Raw genomic sequence first — 20,957 nt, 5'->3', positions numbered from 1 at the left:
TTGGTACCAACATACTGACCCAGTGTTGATCTGCAAAGACATTTAAGGCAGTATTCAATACATTTATGTAGACCATTGAATAAAGGTGCGTTATAGCATAGCGTGATGCACACTACTGCTATACGTGCGCACAAAAGGTTCCGTACCCTCACTCGCAGCAGTACAAATGCATGCACACCAGACCTCGCAGGGCCGTGCATCGCTGTATGCTAACGCATTTTGCTAGCATCGCGCGGGCATGCGCTTTAATTGACGTGATAGTTACTTCACCAAGCCACTGTTCAGATATATCTGAATGAATTAGATACTCTGATGGGTGTGCCTCCTGTCGATAAACAGACGTGTGATCACGAAATTGTTCTTGCTTTACTGAATAGTGTTATACTCAAAATACCGAATATGCAACAGTGAAAGTTGGTGAATGGCGCACGCTTCTCCAAAAGCACAGCTTTACGCGAGTTAATGCCATCAATAACTTTCCTAGTTAATCTAGCCGAAATTATTACATGATATTGACACCAAACATCCACCATCATGCAACGCCAATACTACGGCGTTGACGATACAGCCGGTCACCTGACGATAACTTGATGAATTACTCTTAAACACAGCTGCATTATGCTTTGCATTAAGGTGATAGTGGACATGTTATCCTCCTCTTCCACATAACGGGTTATATCACGTCCTCGAAGAAGAATCAGTCTGGTTTAGAAAGGCCACCGTAGTGACTTGGAAAAATCCGCAGACAGCTCCTCTGGGAATGAAGCTGTTTGGAATGCAGCTATAATTTATGACAGTTGTCTGGTTTTCGTGAAAGTGCTACATAACACCGTGCTGTCGCCAGGTGTCCACCAAGTCAGTATTGGATAGTCGCACCAGAATCTTCTTCTCTAATATGGCATTCTGCTCAGTCGAGAAATGGTTCTTCCAGTCTCCGACGATGCCCTTACGAATGAAGCTAGCAGTGGAAGGATTCTTCTGCGAAGCTTCGTGGAAGACCTTGAGACCCTCGGGCGCTTCCCCCTCTATTTGCTTGGTGAAGAAATTGGTGAAGTTCTGCAAGGCGTAGTCTTTCATGGATTTGACGTCGCTGTATTTGATCACGTTCTGAAGGATGTCCTCATTGTCCAGCAGCAACTTGTGGTAGGTCTCGTCGAAGAACTCGGCAATCTTGAGCACGCTTTCTCGCGGCTGTGCTTTCATGTCTTCGTAATGCAGGAAGAGGACGTTCGGGTCGTTGCGGTGCTCGTACCAACGTTGAACGTGGTCGAAGTAGTCCCCGTAGTCGGTTTCGCCGGAGACGAAGATCTCGAAGAAGTCGTCGAACTTGCCGTCGGCGAAGTCGTATCCGGTGAAACCCCGTGTGTGGTAGAACAGGGACACGCAAGTGTCCTTAGGATTGCGGCAGACGTAGAGGTACTTGGCCTGCGGATGCATGGGCATGAGGTGGTAAGGGAGGTGAGTCTTGATCACTCCGGGACGTGTCATGTCACGCACGCTGTCGGCGCCGAGCATCTCGATAAAGGGGCTTCTATTGAAGAACTCCAGGCCACTGGACGGGGGAACGCCTTTGTTGAAGATCAAGAAGCCAATGTGCTGCGTCCACGTTGTTCCGCACTTTGGATACGTGACGACGAACTTGTCGTCTGGCTGCGGCTTATAATTGAGCGCGGAGCGCAGCGTGTCCACTCCGAAGTTGCGGCAGAGTCGCAGAATCCCCGTCCATGTCCTGGTAGAGCGGGCCATTGGGTGGACGCACGTCGACGACGGCCATTTTCGATTTCCAACAGTATATGCAACTCAGAACTTGAGAGGTTGTCTGAAAACAGATAATTTCCGTGAATTAGCCCAAGAGAGAGAGAAAGGATGCATAGAGGTAGGTGCGGCTGATGAGGCTCGCACACATTATCTGTGTCGGCCCGCGCGACAGTGCCGAGAGACAAGTGACCGGCAGGGTGCTGGACCAATTGTACAATCCTCCACTCTCAAAACTAAAAGCTCTAGGCAACTGGTTCCGAAGAACATCCGCGCTGAAGGCCTTATTCGCGTTACTAAGATTCCTGCGGTGCATGGGCCTTCACGATAGACTTGAAAGAATGCGGCTCCCTACCGCTCTATAGTGCACGCGGTTTGTAATTGTGCTCGTCTCTCTTTCTGTCTCTTTCCCCCTTCAGCCCTCTTTCTCTTTTTATCCCCCTACTCCTCTCCCCGTGCAGGAATTACCCCAAACATCATACTGTAGCACTAGGCGAGTTGCTTTTCTTATGTAATCAAAGCATGAACAAACCAGACCCGATTTTGTCTTTTTCTGGCTTCAAACCCAGCCTCCCCTAAATTCCCGGATTTAATATGCCCTAAACTTCCACATTTGTCGCAAGAGCGCTAATGAGGTTAATAATTAAGGTTAGTGTGATAAACCACAGAGTGCTCAAGCGTGGAGGCAAGCTAATCAGACACTGCCAGGATTTACCCGTCATGGCTCATCTGTCGTACTGGTGTCCCGTGCATATTCATAACCATTTTGTTCTTCTTACGGTAAACTTGGCACAAAACTCCAGTTAGCCTGACCATATAGCACTTTTATGTTTGCGAAATATGTGGCATGTCTGTTTGCTGCATTATCGTTCTTTTATGCGAGTGAGTGGAGTAACAAGAAGCAAACAAACAAACAAACAAACAAACAAACAAACAAACAAACAAACAAACAAACAAACAAACAAACAAACAAACAAACAAACATGTATGGCTATTATAGGAGGGGCGCAATTTAACTGACATGCACCGAGAAGTATAACAAGACGAGAGCTCGTCTGTTCTACACTCCGCTCCGTTTGTGAATTTGCGCCCCTCTTCTTATAGCCATACATTGTTTCACCAACTAATCCAACAAGAAGTACTCCTACAAACAATGCATAGTGTAAACCATTAACTGCCATCACTATTTAGAACACAGCACATCCATCGCCGCGTTTCTTTCAGAGAAGGAAATCGAGAAAACGAGACAGAAACAGCACATTTGGGGAGCGTGCCGAATGACAACCCAATTTCCCGTGAAGCTGTTACTGCCACTATAGCCAACCCCGGCGACTCGTGTGGTAGAGGGAGTAACGTAAAGCATAACTCGACTCAGATCAGTGTCGTTATTCGTCCGCTTTGTATCTAATTCGCTTCTCTCCCGGCCGATGCCGCTTCTGCAGTGGTGATGAAGGCAGCGGATGCTTGCTCGAAAGAGAAAGCGCGTTTTAGCGTACCGACGGCATTTAGTTAAATTCGTATACCACCCAGTAGCCTTGAAGATTAACGAAACTGCACCAGGAGGGAAATTAGTCAAAGCCAGTGATTAACCAACTCTAAGTTTGGCCACAGATCACCAATAAGATTGGCTGGCATGCTCCGCAAAAACTCGCTGCCACATTTTCTTCTTCCAGGGTATCGGGAAACATTGAACGCGATTTGTACAACGCCTTCAAGTAGGAGAAAAAAAAACGAGCATTCAGTAACTACTCGAAAATGCCTTAATTAACCCCAAACTTAAAATCTGGCCGCGCATCACACCTAAGAGGCCCTTCAATTTCCAGGAAATGTAAGCTCGGTGCAATATTTAGTTCTTTTAATATACCGGGAAAATATGCTCATAACGCTTTTCCGCGTATCCCATTGCAGATGGTAGCCAACCGGAGATATGCTCTGGTTAGCCTCACCGTTCTCCCCTCACTTTTATCTTCCTCTCTGCATTAGGAATGTTTTTTTTCCCCAGAACCTGTAATTACCCACGCACTTTAGGGGCTTGCTTATACACATGACCTGTACCCTGCAAATTTGAGCTTGGTTCCACATTTAGTTTTCCCAGGACAACAGGAAAACATGCGTATAACACTTTCGATTGCTGGAATAAGGAATTTACTAAAGGAAGACTGCAATTATCCACTTCTCTTGAAATATTTCTGCAAGATTTTCCCCAGATAAAATATTTCTTCTAGGTGCAGTCTTAACGTGTACCTCATCTCCTCCAAATATAGTCTGTCACGCTTAGTTTTTCCAGGGCACCAGGGAAACATTCCAAGGTCTTCGTATAACGCCTTGAAACAGGAAAAAAAGTATTTGACAATGTTCAATTAACCGCACATTAGACGCCTAACATGCGCTCCATCCCCCCTTTCTTATCCCACCTAATAAATTGAAACTCGCTGCGTCATCTATAGTTCTGTCAGCACACCGGGTAAGCTTTTCTAGTCGCGCCAGCAGCTTCGCTGTAGAACAGAAAAAATGCTAATCTGTTATTACGTAGGACAACAGGATGAGAAGTGAGATAACCACAAACCAAACGAACTTGCCGGCGTTTCCAACGTCGGCCCCAGTGCACCACACGTGCTAAATGAGCGTGGGATATAATGTCGGTGAGGTAACGATTGAGCGAGCTGTTCCAGAAAGCGTCTCTCGTTTCGGAGTTGTGCAGCGTATCATCATCAGCCTATATTTTTATGTCCACTGCAGGACGAAGGCCTCTCCCTGCGATCTCCAATTACCCCTGTCTTGCGCTAGCGTATTCCAACTTGCACCTGCAAATTTCCTAACTTCATCATCCCATCTGGTTTTCTGCCGACCTCGACTGCGCTCCCCTTCTCTTGGTATCCATTCTGTAACCCTAATGGTCCACCGGTTATCCATCCTACGCATTACATGGCCTGCCCAGCTCCATTTCTTCCGCTTAATGTCAACTAGAATATCGGCTATCCCCGTTTGTTCTCTGATCCACACCGCTCTCTTCCTGTCTCTTAACGTTACTCCTAAGATTTTTCGTTCCATCGCTCTTTGTGCGGTCCTTAACTTGTTCTCGAGCTTCTTTGTTAACCTCCAAGTTTCTGCCCCATATGATAGCACCGGTAGAATGCAATGATTGTACACTTTTCTTTTCAATGACAGTGGTAAGCTCCCAGTCAGGATTTAGTAATGCCTGCCGTATGCGCTCCAACCCAATTTTATTCATCTGTGAATTTCTTTCTCGTGATCAGGGTCCCCTGTGAGTAATTGACCTAGATAAACATATTCCTTTACAGAATCTAGAGGCTGACTGGCAATCCTGAATTCTTGTTCCCTTGCCAGGCTATTGAACATTATCTTTGTCTTCTGCATATTCATCTTTAACTCAATTCTTACACTTTCTCGATTAAGGTCCTCAATCATTTGTTGTAATTCGTCTCCATTGTTGCTGAATAGGACAATGTCATCTGCAAACCGAAGGTTGCTGAGATATTCGCCGTTGATCCTCACTCCTAAGCCTTCCCAGTCTAAGAGCTTGAATACTTCTTCTAAGCATGCAGTGAATAGCATTGGAGAGATTGTGTCTCCTTGCCTGACCCCTTTCTTGATAGGTAACTTTCTACTTTTCTTGTGGAGAACCAAGGTAGCTGTGGAATCATTGTAGATGTTTGCTAAGATATTCACGTATGCCTCCTGTACTCCTTGATTACGCAATGCCTCTATGACTGCTGGTATCTCTACTGAATCAAATGCATTTTCATAATCTATGAAAGCCATGTAGAGAGGTTTATTGTACTCCGCAGATTTCTCGATTACCTGATTTATGACATGAATATGATCCATCGTAGAATATCCCTTCCTGAAGCCAGCCTGTTCTCTTGGTTGGCTGAAGTCAAGTGTTGCCCTGATTCTATTGGAAATTATCTTGGTGAATATTTTATACAATACTGAAAGCAAGCTAATGGGTCTATAATTCTTCAAATCTTTAACGTCTCCCTTCTTATGGATTAGTATAATGTTGGCGTTCTTCCAGCTCTCTGGTACACATGAAGTTATGAGGCATTGCGTATAAAGGGCCGCAAGCTTTTCAAGCATGATTTCTCCTCCATCTTTGATTAAATCTACTGTTATTTCATCTTCTCCAGCAGCTTTCCCCTGGTCATGTCTTTCAAGGCCCTTCTAACTTCAGCACTAGTTATAGAAGGAGCCTCTGTATCCGGTTCATCACTATTTTGAATGAAAGTAGCTTGGCTGTTTTGGGCACTGTACAGGTCAGTATAGAATTCTTCCGCTGCTTTTACTATGTCATCGAAATTGCTGATGATATTACCATGCTTATCTTTCAGTGCATACATCTTGCCTTGTCCTATGCCAAGCTTTTTTCTTACTGATTTAATGCTGCGTCCATATTTTACGGCTTCCTCAATCTTTCCCACGTTATAATTTCGAATATCCCTTACTTTTTTCTTGTTGATTAGTTTTGACAGTTCAGCGAATTCTATCTGATCTCTTGAGTTGGACATTTTCATCTTCTGTCGTTTCTTTATTAGGTCCTTTGTTTCTTGGGAGAGCTTACTTACTGGTTGCCTTGGTGCCCTACCTCCCACTTCAATTGCTGCTTCTGAGATCAACCTAGTTACGGTTTCATTCATTACCTCTATGTTGTCTTTATGTTCCTTTTCTAAAGTTACATATTTGTTTGCAAGCACCAGCCTGAATTGGTCTGCTTTTACCCTTACTGCCTCTAGGTTGGCCTGTTTCCTCTTGACTAATTTCACTCTCCCTCTCTTCAAATTGAGAGAAATCCTAGACCTCACTAACCTATGGACACTGCACTTAACCTTACTAACACTTCTACATCCTGCACTATGCTTGGATCGGCAGACAGTATGAAATCTATTTCATTCCTTGTTTCTCCATTAGGGCTTTTCCAGGTCCACTTCCTGTTGCTGCGCTTCCTGAAGAAGGTATTCATTATTCGGAGCCTATTCCTTTCCGCGAATTCTACTAATATCTCTCCTCTTGCATTCCTAGAATCGATGCCGTAGTTGCCAATTGCTTGCTCACCAACCTGCTTTTTCCCCCACTTTTGCATTGAAGTCGCCCATGACTAAAGTATACTGAGTTTGCACCTTTCTCATTGCTAGTTCAACATCTTCATAAAACTGTTCTATTTCTTCATCATCGTGGCTAGAGGTTGGGGCATAGGCTTGTACTACCTTCATTTTGTACCTCCTATTCAGCTTTATTACGACGATTGCTACCCTCTCATTAATGCTGTAGAATTCATCAATGTTGCCCGCTATGTTGTTATGCACTAGAAATCCTACCCTGGATGCTTTCTTATCTGGAAGACCTCTGTAGCAGAGGACGTGGCCGTTAGTCAGCACTGTGTAAGCCGCACCAGTTCTTCTAACCCTCACTAAGGCCAATAATATCCCAGGAAATGCCTGATAATTCTTCAAATAGTCCTGCTAAGCTAGCCTCACTTGAGAGGGTGCGCGTGTTGAACGTTGCCAGGTTCAGTTTCCATTGGCGGCCTGTCTTGACCCAGAGATTCTTAGCACCCTCTGCCGCGTAGCAGGTCTGACCGCCGCCTTGGTCAGGTGCTCCGCAGCCACTGGGAACTGAGGGCCATGGGTTAATTGTCGGAGTCATGAGAGAGGTAGTGGCCGAATACTGCACCAGGGAGGCCAATTCCTGTTCTGATGAGGGAGTGACTTTGATGAAGCTTAGTGGGCCTTCCTGGGTTGGTTGCACCTGAACTAGTATAGCCCCACTAGCTCTCGGCGATATTTTTTTTTCTTGCCGGTGTCAGGCACCACTCCATGCCTGAAAATGTGGTGGACTGGAGTAGGATTCGAACTTACGACCTTCAGATTTGAAGCCGGGTACTCTAGCTCTGCTCCACACCACCACCGTGCAGCGTATACGCGCAACCATTTCGAAGGACTCGCATTGTCTGACGCTGATTCATTTGTTCGCCGAGTTCACATATGCTAGCATGCATGCAGCTTTGTTGCGGCAATCAGCTATTTTATTGCGCAAACTTTAGGTTTCGCTCACTGGCGTATGCGCCAGGTGTTGCAGCAAATATTAGACGTCAGGATGAAAAAAAGAAAATGGTGAAGTAAAACACGAGCGTTCAAAGTTTTCGATATTTTTGGGCTGGCAGACATCATAAGAAGTGTCATAATTCCTTTCTAGCTGTTATATATAAAAATATAGTTTGAATTACTGCACTGCAAATTAATCAGGAATGGCAGAAACTGCATTACGGCGCTTCTTTGTTCAATGACATCGCGAGAGCCATGCTACAGTGTACTAGTTCTAGTACACTGTAGCCATACTTAAAAAACAATACCTGCGCTGCGTCAAAACATGTCTCCAGTCGCGTATCGCATTCGCACGTGGCGGCTGCTGTTTCGTTGAAGGGATATTTTTTTAACTGCACGCCGATTTTGTGACTTAACGACCATCACAGTCACCGACATCCTGTTCAACCGACCCCTGTGCGCGGCACAGCCTTTGCTAATTCTTTCAACTTACATTTGATGGCACTAAACGCGTGGCGCGTTAGCCAGCCGGCAGTCACGTGGTAGTTTTTAAATTTCGCGCACTTTAAAATAAAGGCTGGAAAAATAATGAAACAGGGCGGTCATGTTAGCAAAAATGAAATAATCCGATGTTTCTGAACAAGCTCTACAACTTTTGTATTAAAGACTTTTCGCTAGAACTACTATTCAAAAAAATTAGGGGCAGTTTCACCTTAGTGGTGCGAAGACTGGGCAAACAGCGAACGTGGCGACCACACCTAGCTTTATCTCGGTTCGGTTAAGTTTTTGCGAGGTTATGCCTCGAGACTCGGCCACGTTTTGCTCAAGAACAGAGCCACGTTTTGCGCAAGACCCGGAATAATCGAAAGCCCAAGGAGCAACGAAAACTCGGTCATTAAAGTATCTGGACGCTTCTGGACGATCAAACGCCTTTGCTCGGTTTCGTGGGCTCATAACTCCAGATCTTCTGCGAATCGCCGATGTATGTGTCATTTTACGCGCCCATTTATGCCGAGCAATGAAGACACGGACACGTTTGGCGTTGGGGGCATGGCGGTGGCGGGCGGAATTCGGGCGCTGTTCGCGGCGCCGTTTTTCGTACGCGAGCTGCTCCTCTGGAGGAGGACGCTGTTGGCGCGCGGTGGGATCGGGCGTGCTGCGCTTCGGCTCCGGCAATATTTGCCAAGAACCGCGGAAATTTCAATGTCGCCCTTCTGAAAGTGTTGCGACCGAACATAAAGGGGAACCTGTGGATACCGATTCGACGCCGGTGGGCCGAAATTTGGGCATTTTCGCCCAATTTGTCTTTTCGCCGCGCCGCGAAACGCTAACCCGCGTTAAGGTTATTGTCGACTCTGGCGGTTCGGGGCCTTCCCCGAAGCCTCCGTACGATGGCGGCCACTACCCAGCGCGGCTACGACCCAGTCGCCGTGGCCTGGACTCAAGCTGATGTGCAACAGGCTGCTACCACCGAAAATGGACTCTCAAATATCGAAGATGAAGGCCTTTTCCAGCTCGTGAATCTACGACGGAAAGCTAGCCAGCGCAAGACGGCAACAAAGGGTGGCGTCCCAGCTGCGCCGCTGACGTCAAAGCCGGCTGCCGGGAACCCCAGCGGCCTCGTCTCCAACGGCAGTGCTCGCGCTGCACCGCCGAGCTGGAATACGGCTACGTGGCACCCACGCGACACTCCCAAGATGAGCGCAGAGGATATCATCGTGGTGTTGACGCCTCGTGAAACTCTGCACCTGAAGACGGTATTCCAGACTGGAGATCTGGACGCGGCCATCGCCCAGTACGTTGGCGACGAAGCTGGCACAACCCTCAAAGTCTGGCCAGTATGGACGCAGAACTTGATTGTCTGCGGGACGCAACATGTGGAGGCCGCAACCAAACTGGCTCGTGATTTCAACCTCAACGTGGGATCTGGCTCCGTTCCTCTCCGGGGCCATGTCAAACTCAACGGAGGAGTGTGTCGAGGCGTCATCACGGTGCGGGCGGACGAGACAACGACAACAACTTAAAGGCAAGGTGGCGTGGCGCGAGGGCGAGCTGGCCTTCGTGCGAAAGCTTGGAACATCTTATGTGGTGGTGCTCACTTTCGTGGGCCGGAGAGTGCCCAGCTAACTACACTACAATTGTGAATGCGCAGTTGTTAGAGAATATAAGAGGACCGTCCCAGTCTGCTACCACTGTGGAACCATCGGTCAGCGGATAGACATAGACAATTGCCGGCATCCGGATGTGGCAAGGTGTGGCTATTGTGGCCAAAGAGTAGGCGCCTCCAAGCAGGGCCTAGCTGAACACGAGTGCACCCCTTCGTGCATGGTCTGTGGGGAGGCCCATCTCACCGGCTCAGCAGACTACAAATGAAAATTACGCCGACTTCAACGTCCACGAACCCAGCAACAAGGGGCCCCCCGCAACAAGACGAGCAAGCCTACCGACAACGGAGGTGCGTCATCGGGCAAGTCTGGAAAAGCCACTGGGCGTGCTACCGGAAACAAGACTGCAAGGGAAAATTCCCCCGGAAACAAGACGTCATCTTCTAAGGAGAATAAGAACAGGAAGACATCCGGGCGAAGTGCCAAGCCGCCAGCTTTCCAGGAAGGGGACTTCCCGCCCCTTGGCAACAGCAAAACGGCCATAACATCCAAGGTGAACAACTGGGCGGAGATCGCCTCCACCCCCTCTTTCTCCCCCTCGCCCCTATAACTTGAGCTGCAGAAAGAAATAGCCTTTTTCCGAACTCAAAATGAACAGCTAGAACAGAAAGTCATTGCACTGCAAAACGTTAGGGCAGAGCCGCCTTTTCCAGGAACTCTGGATAGTGGTGACGAATCGGTCTCTTTATGCTCAGGCATGGGACCGGTGATGCATGGCCCCCTAAACAGTAACTTGGAAAGCCGCACAACGGCTCTCGAGAAAAGTGTCGCCGACCAGATGGCACCGCTGCCAACAATGGTCGCTCAGATCATGCAGGCACAAATGCAACAGCTAGTGACTACGCTCACTCAGCAAATCACCGCTGCGGTGACCCAAAACATAAAATCCTGGATTCAGGCTAGTCCCAAATTGTTTAGGCGGGCTGGACCCGTAAAGGAGCTGGACTGCCCCTCCAAATTTTGCCGCAATATTGATGAGGATGATACCGAAGCCGTCCCACTCGTTACTGCCCTTCAGGTAGTGGTGAGCCAGCAAGCTAATCATGGCGCAGGGAACTAGACCAAGGCGTGCTAAATCAAGACAGGAACCGCTGTCGATCGTACAGTGGAATTGTAGGGGTTTCAAGAATCCTGCTAAGCGCGCTCATTTTCGTCTCTACTTAGAAACAACGCAATTTCTAACACACATCGTGGCTCTGCAGGAACCCGGGACCTCAGCTAAAATTTCAGGATACAATACATTTCAGCGAGATCCATCTACTTGCATCCTTGTACACAAAGCGTACACAGAACAATAAGCAGACCTCGACCTACAGATAACATATTCGTACACCATGGTTACAGTGTTATCCCTGCGACGCTCTGACCAAGTACATATCCTTAAGATATGCATTTTACCTTGGGCGGAGAATATAACTTTTGCAGACATCTTCAGCCGGTCACTGAAGATAGCGGGTCGAGACCTCTTACTCATTGTGGGCGACTTCAATACTCCCAGTAAGGTATGGGGTTACAAAAAGGAAGAGTTGCGCGGTAGGAAGCTAGCGGACCTCATCTCCACGCTAGGTATACAACCCTCCAGACCGACCCAGCACAGCCAACACGTGTAGGAAACTCCGTGACACGGACATTTGTCCCGATCTCACGCTTTCCAAACACATACAACACGTTGAGTGGTACAACACCGAAGACACGCTAGGAAGCGATCACTGCATCCTTAATACTTTGATTCATACCCGGTCCCTAAAAAGGCCACTAACTCAGATCAACCTGCCAGACTGGACTGCTTTCCGTAAGTCCCTGCCGCAGACCAGTCCTCTTGAAGATGGCTACAGCTCTTGGGCTAAAAATCTCATAACACTACATAAACACGAGACTTGCATACAGACTACGGAGGACTGCCCAGCGGTCGATAATCATTTACTCAATCTCTGGAAAGCTCGTCGCAGTCTCACGAAACGATGGAAACGACAAAAACACAACAGAACGCTGAAAAAACGTATAACAGATCTGACCCAGCAGGCCGCCGAGTATGCCTCTGAGTTAGCTGGTTCCAACTGGATAGAGCGAGGCAACACGGCAGCCCGACAGATGTCGGGGAAGAATACACGGAAGCTCTTCCGCAGCTTGATCAATCCCGCTCAATCACGAGGAGAGCGCTTTATCAATTCAGAGCGCTTTATCAATCACAGAGCGCTTTACACAATTTCCAGGGCACAACAACACAGCTCGCAGAGAACTTAGGGGACAAGTATCTCTGCACCAGACAGGACCCTCGAGGTCAGGAATATCTCCATGCAGGCAGAGATAATCCAGAGATGGATCAGCCGTTCGAACTCTACGACCTCAAGACGGCCTTAGACAAAATGAAGAGAGGCACTGCGCCCAGTCGGGACAAGGTCACAGTGAAACTGCTGGCCAACCTCCCCGATCGCGCGTATGAAGCCCTTCTTAACTACATTAATGCGATATGGAAAGGGGAGACTCCCGTCCCCCTCGACTGGAAAACATCACTTGTCACTTTCATTCCTAAAGCAGGGAAGTAAATTAATGCGGACAACCTGATATGGAAAGCATTGTAAAGCATGTCGTGTGTGGGCAAACTAATGGAGGCGATGGTGCGAGATAGGCTTTCTGAATATTTACAAAATCGTTACACTTTTGCAGACACCATGTTCGGCTTTCGCCAACACAAGTCGACACAAGACATATTATTCCAACTCAGTCATGACATACTACAACCGACGGAGCACCTTCACAACGACAAGGTTGTCCTGGCCTTAGATCTGAAGGGAGCTTTCGACAACATAAAACACAGCACTATCTTAGCACACCTGAGCGAAACCCACTGTGGCACAAACACATTCACCTATGTCAAGAATTTCTTGACGGATCGAGCCGCTCTCGTCAGAATCCAAGACACTGAATATGGACATTACGAAATGGGTACTAGGGGGACGCCACAAGGCGCTGTACTTTCCCCTCTACTCTTGAACCTTGCCATGGTGCATGTCCTGGCCCTGCTACAGGGCATCGAAGGCGTGCGGCACGCGCTGTACGCCGACGATATCACTATCTGGGCCACAGAGGGAAATACGGGGCACAAGGAGGAATGCCTGCAAGCATTCAAGAATGCAAGAATGCCAGCCCGAGCACTCATCCACCGGGCGTCACACTTAGAACCTGAGTACCTGGAACCCGAAGGCGGCTATCTTCTTATTTTCAAAGACATCACGGCCTATTACAAGGACAGGCACCGCCAATACCCAACTCCTGAAAAGAGGCTTGGAAAGGCTGATGAACGCATCTTGTTCCGACTTTCACTAACACTGTATTGTGCCCGGCAATCTTAAAACATTTCGATTCTTCCTTCACTGGCAAGTGCCAATACTGTGGGGAGGTGGCTGACACCTACCACATGGTTTAGGCTTGCCAGCTCAACTCAGCTCTTCCCCCCAACCCTAACCCAACCCGAGAGGAGTGGGAGGCGGCCCTGCGTGGTTGCTCAGACCTTAAGGCCCAAAAGGCCTCGGAGGGCTAAATTTAGCTGGCGGCTGGTACCAATGGGGTCCCGGAATAGGGACTCCACCCATTGCGAAGCCCCCCAAAGGGCTCCACCTCTCCTTTTTGTTTTTAATAAAGGCTTTCAAACAAGCAAGCAAGCTCCTCGGGAGAACGCACGACACGTGGCTGTACCATTGCGATGTCGGAGAGAGAATGACGCAGGGTTACCAACACAGAAAGTAAGAATTTCCCTGCCGGACGCCTGAAATTTCCCTATTTCTGCCGAAATATCCTTCGCTTGCCCAAATAATTACATAATACGAAATATTCGTTGTTTTCTTCATCACTTCCATTTTTACGATGACAAATGTTATTACATAACCTTTACGCGTCACGTGAATTTTGCAAAAATTACTGCAGCGGGCTAAAGCCGTGGCCGATAAAAATTGGCAAGGTGAAGTGTTACGAGGAGATCCAAACTGACAAATGAAACCCCATCTTTGACTTAGACGTAAATGCACCTCATGAAGACATGGCACTGCTGTAATAACATTTTTGTGCAAATATCTGCAGAAAAAAAGTTGTTTGAGTGCTCCAGTGTTGCCTGATGATCGCAAAACAGACCGCCAAACGGCTGGAGGGTATAACCCAAACGTAGCCAAAACCACTGATATTCGATGTTATGCCGGGAAAAATATATAAATTACCTATAAAATTCCAACCATATACGCAAAATTTTCCTCAGGCTAGCAAGATTTGCCTTATTCCCACATAGACCTTAAAATAACCTTAATCTGGGAAATTTCGCTCGAGTTGACCGCCCTGCAATGATGCGTGTGCGCGCACAACTGCGAGAGAGGAACGACGTCACCAACCACGCAGCGAATTGCGCGCCAGACGTTCCCTCTTCCTTGCTCCCTCACACTTGGCGCGTCTACACTCCACGCCGACGCTGCGAGGGTGTATGTACGTCAGCAACACGTGTTGATGACGTACACAGACATGCCCTCCCCTCCTGCTCCTAACTCCTCTCCAACACGTTTTTTTTTTTTTCGAGTATTCACACTGGTTCCTGCGGAGGGCCCTCTTATAGACACGGACGGACGTTTCGCCTAGGCATATACAGCAGATGGTCGCTGTGTACTAATATATTCAGCTGTCTACGGCGAGTAGTATTAAATGCGATGGCCTTGCCATGACGATGGAAATGACGATGAAGGCGTGACAACTGTGACAATGCCAACGACGACGCCACAGCGATTGACAAAGCCAGCAACAACTACGATGGGTTGATACCACGGATGAATGCACACACGCCGTGAAACCAGAATCACATCCAGAGTGGGGCCAAGTGGTTGAACTCCCTTTGCTGCCAAAGAAGCAAGAGGACAAAGATAATTACACCTGCAATAGATGCGGCAAAAATCGCCTGCAGTGTACCCGTGAGCGCTATTGCCGTGAATTGTCCCTATACTATAAGCGACAACATGCGGCACTTGCGGGGGCAGCGCGCGATTACGGCAACCCGACTGTGCTGAGCATTTGATTGAAGGCGGGTTCAAAGTGAGCCTCGAATCGAACTGACGGAACTGCAGTGGTTGAATTTGTGAACAGCACATAAACAACGATAAATGACGGTACATTTTTCTGCACGGCTATTGCAAACATTCCCTTCTCTTTATACGAACGCCACTTCAGACTAAGGCTTTTCAAATGTCGGCTCGCTCCCGCCCTTTCAGGTATAGTCTTGCCTTCTATACGAACGCGTTGCAATGTCCTGGTATCAGGCATAGTCACTGGAACTGATCTTGATCAATTTCATAAAACGCTTGCGCGCAGCGTCTATAAACAATATCGCTTCTCTTCCTCATTGCGTGCGAATCTGGAGGACACATTTCTTTTACAATGTTTGTCGGAACTAGCAGCGCTATTGCATTTTTTTTTTCGTCATATCGAAGGGTCTATGTGGTCGTCCTTGACAACATGACATTATCCTTGTGCGCGCACGCGCGTAAAGCCTTCTATTTGGCGTTTTCTAGACCTTGCCCTAGTTGCAGTCGTATTTGCTGGCTATTTCAGGCTCACGGTTATCATTACATTTTACGATTTCTGCCATGCCGCAAATAAACACAGACACTCGTTCACCTCTTGTGATTTAAAACGGCCGTTAGTTGAACCCGTTAGCGTTCCCTGACAAGAGAACGGTGGGAGAGAGAAGGAAAGGCCGGGAGGTTACCCAGGTTGCCCATGGTTTTCCACCCTACACTGGGGGAAGGGGAAGCTGGCAGAAACGGAAAAAAAGGAAAGGGAGAAGGAACAGGATACTAGGTGACGCGCGCGGACACGCAACAGCGTTGGCAGCGCAATCAAAGGTTATTAGAGAGTTTTAGAATAGGGGCCCCAAAAGTTTGGGGCCCCAAAGAGCTTTGCGGGTGTTAGCGTTGGGGCATGCAAGAGCGATGAGTTTTAGAATAGGGCTTTGCGTTTGCGAATACCGTCTTGCGCTTGCAGCGCCACTACGGTGTCAAAGAAAAGCTATTATAAATATTAAAATAAACTATACCATTTTATGATAGGAAGAGTAATTTTGACTTTCGCGGTTTTGCGTTTAATTGCAATTAAGGTATTATTCTATTAGCAGCAAGCGATTTATTGCGCCTAATTTTGAGTAACCAACTTGACGTGCCTTCACCAGCCAAGCTAATCCACGTTAGGCCTACGAGCCATGAAATCGACAATCGAATTCAGAATCGGCGGCGTCTAATGAATCAATATTCATTACACACGTTAGTTGAGAGAAAGCGATAACCGCAGTCACTTCTCCTAGCTTACTAACTTCACGCGTTACCACGAATCAAGCCGAGTTTGGTACTCGGAGAGCCGCCGCTTCGATGGGTGCCGCCATGTTTGTTGACGCAAAACTTTTGGGGCTGCTTTTGGGGCTCCCGATAAATCGGCGAAATAGCGTGCCCAACGCAAAACCCAAACGCAGTTAGCGTCTCGCGCATGCGCAGTGGTGTCGACGCTATTTCTTTGGGGCCCCAAAACTTTTGGGGCCCCTATTCTAAAACTCTCTATTGCGTCGCAGAGAATTTAAATGTTCAGTGGCCCACGTGCAAGATAGTTGTGGGGGGCGTGATTGATTAGATCATTTAGGTGACGTGAAATATGACGGGAACTTGTGCCTAGAGCCATCCATTGTTGAAATAAATTGTATGATGCACAAGCATACAAAATTAAATCACTGAAAAAAAAGAAGCTTTTTTGCGTGTACCCGCTTGGTGCAGGCGCTGACAACAGAATTACTGCAGAAACTCCCCAGTGACAAGTCCCCAGTGGTACTTGTCAGTTATTCCGTAAGCATTGTTTCCAGTCGCTCATCTTGCACACATACGTCTCTGACTTATCCGAACACGTCTAGTCGTATGAGGGTGGCCCTTGCTTAATTAGTTATATTAATTAATTATTTATTTGCAAGGTGCACTGCACACTTGGCGTGAGTGAGCAGCGCCTTCACTGTCGCATGTAACAGCAGCCGAAACAGATACCGGTCTCTTATGCAATCATCGCAATTCCGACAGCAGGTTGCAAAAAGTGGACGCATTGGCAGGCAGACGCACAATAAAGGACTCGCATGCGCAATTCCATGTCTCCATACCGGGCGCTTGCATCGTCAGATGGCGCAACAGGCAGTTTGTCACGCCGCTCGCAGATCCCGTATTATTTTGGGCCCGCCTGCATATTATCTTCAAATGGAGCCGCTTCATATACTAATGATATGTTGGAACAAAAATGTACAGATAGCGGTATAATATTACAAACAATGCGACAAACTGGAGCGGAGGTAGACGCAACAACAGCAAGAACAAGGCGCTCTGGAGGGCCTATCGAAACCCGGTTGAGGACAGGGTTCGAGAGCGCGGACGCACTTGCCGATTTCACCGCAAGAATAAAGGCGAGGTGAAACGAGAAAACGCAACATGTAGGAATAAACAAACTGTTGTAAACAAATAAAATGCTGCTACCGGCTACCACCGAACACTGAGCGTACAGATTGAAAGAGTACTTAATTGACCCTGACGCCATAGCACTCACCTTGAAAACTTCGGTTCGGCCGGGTTTTCCCAAGAGAGCGGGCCCGTGAGGCCGTGTCGACGCAGTCGCTGCGGGGGCTCGTTACACGGGGTGCCGAAACTTGTCTCCTCTGCGTGAAGTCCTAAACTGACTTTCCATATGCAATCTAAGGCAGGGTATAAGCGTTACCTGCGCGGGTGTTAAACTTCAGCCCAGAGCGAACGAGCAGCGGCATGCAACAGAATTGTGCACTAGCCAAGGGGCACCGAACGCAATCAGTCGTCCGGTCGTCGTGCAGCACGTGCTGAAGGTGCTGGCCTCTCTCGCTCGTCGAGATCAAGCAACAGCAATCGTAAATTCTCGGTATGCGCCGGCTAACAATCGCACACCACCCGCTATAACAGCGCTGTGTGCACCGTGGTATACGTAGGTGCAAGCGATCACGTATAGAGCCTATACTCATACAAGAAGGGTGGCAGTCTGGCGAAGTTAACAGATATGGCGCTAAAGTAGGGGATGAGCGAGCCAAATTTACTGGAACGGGCGTGCGTGAGTCAGAACCACATGTGAGCGTTAATCTAGCAGGGGCGGTGGTACGCCTACGGAAATTGTTATGCCGCAACGGTAGAGGATGAACGAGGAAATGCATTGAAAAAAAAAAAAAAAGGATGTACATGAGTCACGAGAGGAAACAGCTGCACCGTTCCAATTCCGTGCCTGTATTTTCATTTGCTTGCCGTGCACGGCGTAATTCTTGGTTCTCGGGAACTTGCAGAGGAAAGGCTTTCCTTGATAACAACATTGTTGTATTCACAAAGATCGACCATAGCCTTCAAAAATATTGCACGTCTCCTCCTCGTGTTCCTCAGTGACACAAGGTGTTCCTCAGCTTGTTAGAGGTCTGGCGACGTGACTCAGTGGCATAGCGGGATGCGCTCAGGTGGAGCACATTCCGGCCTCGATCACCAAGATAAACCAGCCTGTGGCCACCACGGGTCACCCCCGTCGTTGTTCTATGTAACTCGAAAGTCAGCCAAGTCGAATCAGAGGCTGTGCAGCGGCATGATGATTGCCAGTACTGTTCGCTGCTAGGAGGCTTCACTTTCACGTTATCTATGTACAGCCACAAGCTTTATGATATTAAGCACGGGAGCGCGTGCCACTCAATGCAGCGCTCTCGTGAACGGCTGGCGCAGGCTCGCAGTGTCTAGATTTAACGGACGTATTCCTTAAGTCGTGCTCGTGCATCGTCTACTGTCGTCGCTACCGGACTACCGATGGGATAAGCGGTTTCATGCGTATGCGCATTGACTTACGGTCTGGCAGATGGCTAGGGGACGACGCGCGCGCGTGATTAGGGAGTGCGTCCGCTAAACCTATAAACCACGAGAGTGCACTATCCGCTCGCCAGAGTGCTCTGCCTGTATCGAGTACCACGAGCTCCCGTGCTTACTGTCGTAACACTATATCGAGTGTACCTCGAGATGAGCTGACTCTGCACGCGTCGACTCTCTACACAACGACGCTAGACCGTGTTTCCAGGGTGTTGTGATTCGGTTCTGGCGTTTGTGGTTCGGACTCGGGCGTCACACAGGTCGCTTGCCTGCGCCGCTGGAGTGCCTAAAACATGGTAAAGGGCCTGCGCTGTACCGGGGCGTCGCACTAAGCTGACTAAGCGGACCCACGCCGTCGTCCGTCTCCATCGCTGTGTGTTGCTTGTTGGTGAGGAGTTGAGGTCGGGAGGTTGAAAAAAAAACGCATCGGTTTATTTGACATATTTACAACTCACAACTTCCTCCATGGATATAGGAGCCCAATCCATGTCGGAGCATATACATGCCTGATCCCACTATCATGTCAGCACGCTCTACACTGCACCATATAGATGCGCTTTTTAAGCCGTCGTTTTCCCTAGGTCACTAGTCGAGGGAATACGATTACTCTGTCTCAGCCAACCAGAAGGGTCGAAGTGTTCGCAGCCCTCCGCCCATGATGTCATACCAACTTGCTGGACTCTACCTCTGATGTTGCGCAATCGCCCCCTCATGCGACACAACCATGAGACAACTGAGAATCTGAAGTCGACGCTGTTACCACGGACGTTGTCGACGTTGACCCCTTACGTGGGCTCTCCGTGATGGTCAGCTTGTAGCGATTTGAGAAGCCTGGACTTGACGGTCATTACCGCTTCCACAGAATGCGGCAGTTGTTGTCACCTGGAAGGGAGCTTCTTTGTTTGCCCGTCAATAATCCGCGCCGAATCACGTCATTGTCTAGGCGGGCGCTGTTGAAGGGGCCGATTCCTGGCAAGCACACAAAGAATGCCATTGCTGTTTTGAGACGTAACAAGAGCAAACTAGGCTATTGACCATGAAGTGGGAAAGGCAAACGAAGGATGTTGTTGGCTGGAGGGCGGATATAGCGCTGCGAGACTTTCCGGTGATTGCTCCCTCTGTGCCCCGTCTTTCAGGAAAGCTTAATCATCATTAAATGTTTAAGTATGTCGTTCAGTGCGTCTTCATTCACGAGCTTGGCGCGAGAGGGGTGAACAAAAGGACGCGCACAACAAGGTGGAACAGGATGCGAACCCACAGGTTTAGAACCATCCAGAGCACGACGCCGCGCCTGTCCGCCACTCCTCCAACACCACGCTTTGAGATAAGTTTCCTATTATACGTTACCACTTACCGGATAATTCCAAATCACTCACCACTTCTATAAAAGCTGGTAAACCTCGCTCCTGAGAGGCACTCCACGTCTTCTAAAACAAGGCGTCGCCAGTCATTTTCAATCTTAGAGGGGTCCTGAAACATCCCTCGGGCTTCGTGAAATAACATAGTCCGCGGATAGCATACGCTCCTGTGAACATCTTAGCCAAGTTTTGCTGTCGTACGCGGTGCGTGGAGCTCGCAAGCGGAGCGCGAAGTCAGCTTTCGCTCAAACGCTCTCTTTTTAACAGAAGCCTCACTCTTTCATGGACATTTTATTTCGTAATAAAGTGGATTACCATACACGGCTGCTATTGGTAGCTGCGGTCGGCTACGTAGCGTAGATACCGCGGCCGCCGCGGGGTGCCTCCACGAGTCCACTGGCTAAGCGCACGGCAGGCTCTCCGAGGCCAACCGCCTTTGGCTTACGTTTAGCGCATCGTAGGCACGGAAATCGGAAGTCCTGGCGTCTATGTCAATATACAAAATGAAATTTGAACTGTGCACCACGGTGACATTTAGAAGGTGGAGCTTTGTGACCACGCCCCACTCCGCCATAGCCTTCGCAGTGTAAGGCATTGAATAAAGAGCGGGAGCACAGCGGACGCCGTGTTTGATTGCCCATAACTCCGCTTCGTCTGAACGCATTGAAGTACTTTTTGCGGCAAAGTATTTCTGAAATAGCCTAT

At 48.5% G+C, this 20,957-nt stretch overlaps 1 protein-coding gene across 1 annotated transcript; it reads right to left on the bottom strand.

Annotated features, from left to right (window-relative positions):
- Positions 1-769: 769 nt before the first annotated feature.
- Positions 770-18,276, bottom strand: LOC119461502 (sulfotransferase 1C4-like). The gene is given in 3 exon segments (XM_037722838.2): positions 770-1,716; positions 1,718-1,819; positions 17,582-18,276. Coding segments are annotated over 2 exon segments (954 nt in total). The 5' UTR covers positions 1,775-1,819; positions 17,582-18,276; the 3' UTR covers positions 770-819.
- Between the last annotated feature and the right edge of the window lie 2,681 nt (positions 18,277-20,957).

Source organism: Dermacentor silvarum, chromosome 8 (assembly GCF_013339745.2).
Source record: "Dermacentor silvarum isolate Dsil-2018 chromosome 8, BIME_Dsil_1.4, whole genome shotgun sequence".
Classification (NCBI taxonomy): domain Eukaryota; kingdom Metazoa; phylum Arthropoda; class Arachnida; order Ixodida; family Ixodidae; genus Dermacentor; species Dermacentor silvarum.
Note: the sequence above shows the minus strand (reverse complement) of the source record. Positions and strands in the feature narration are given on the sequence as shown.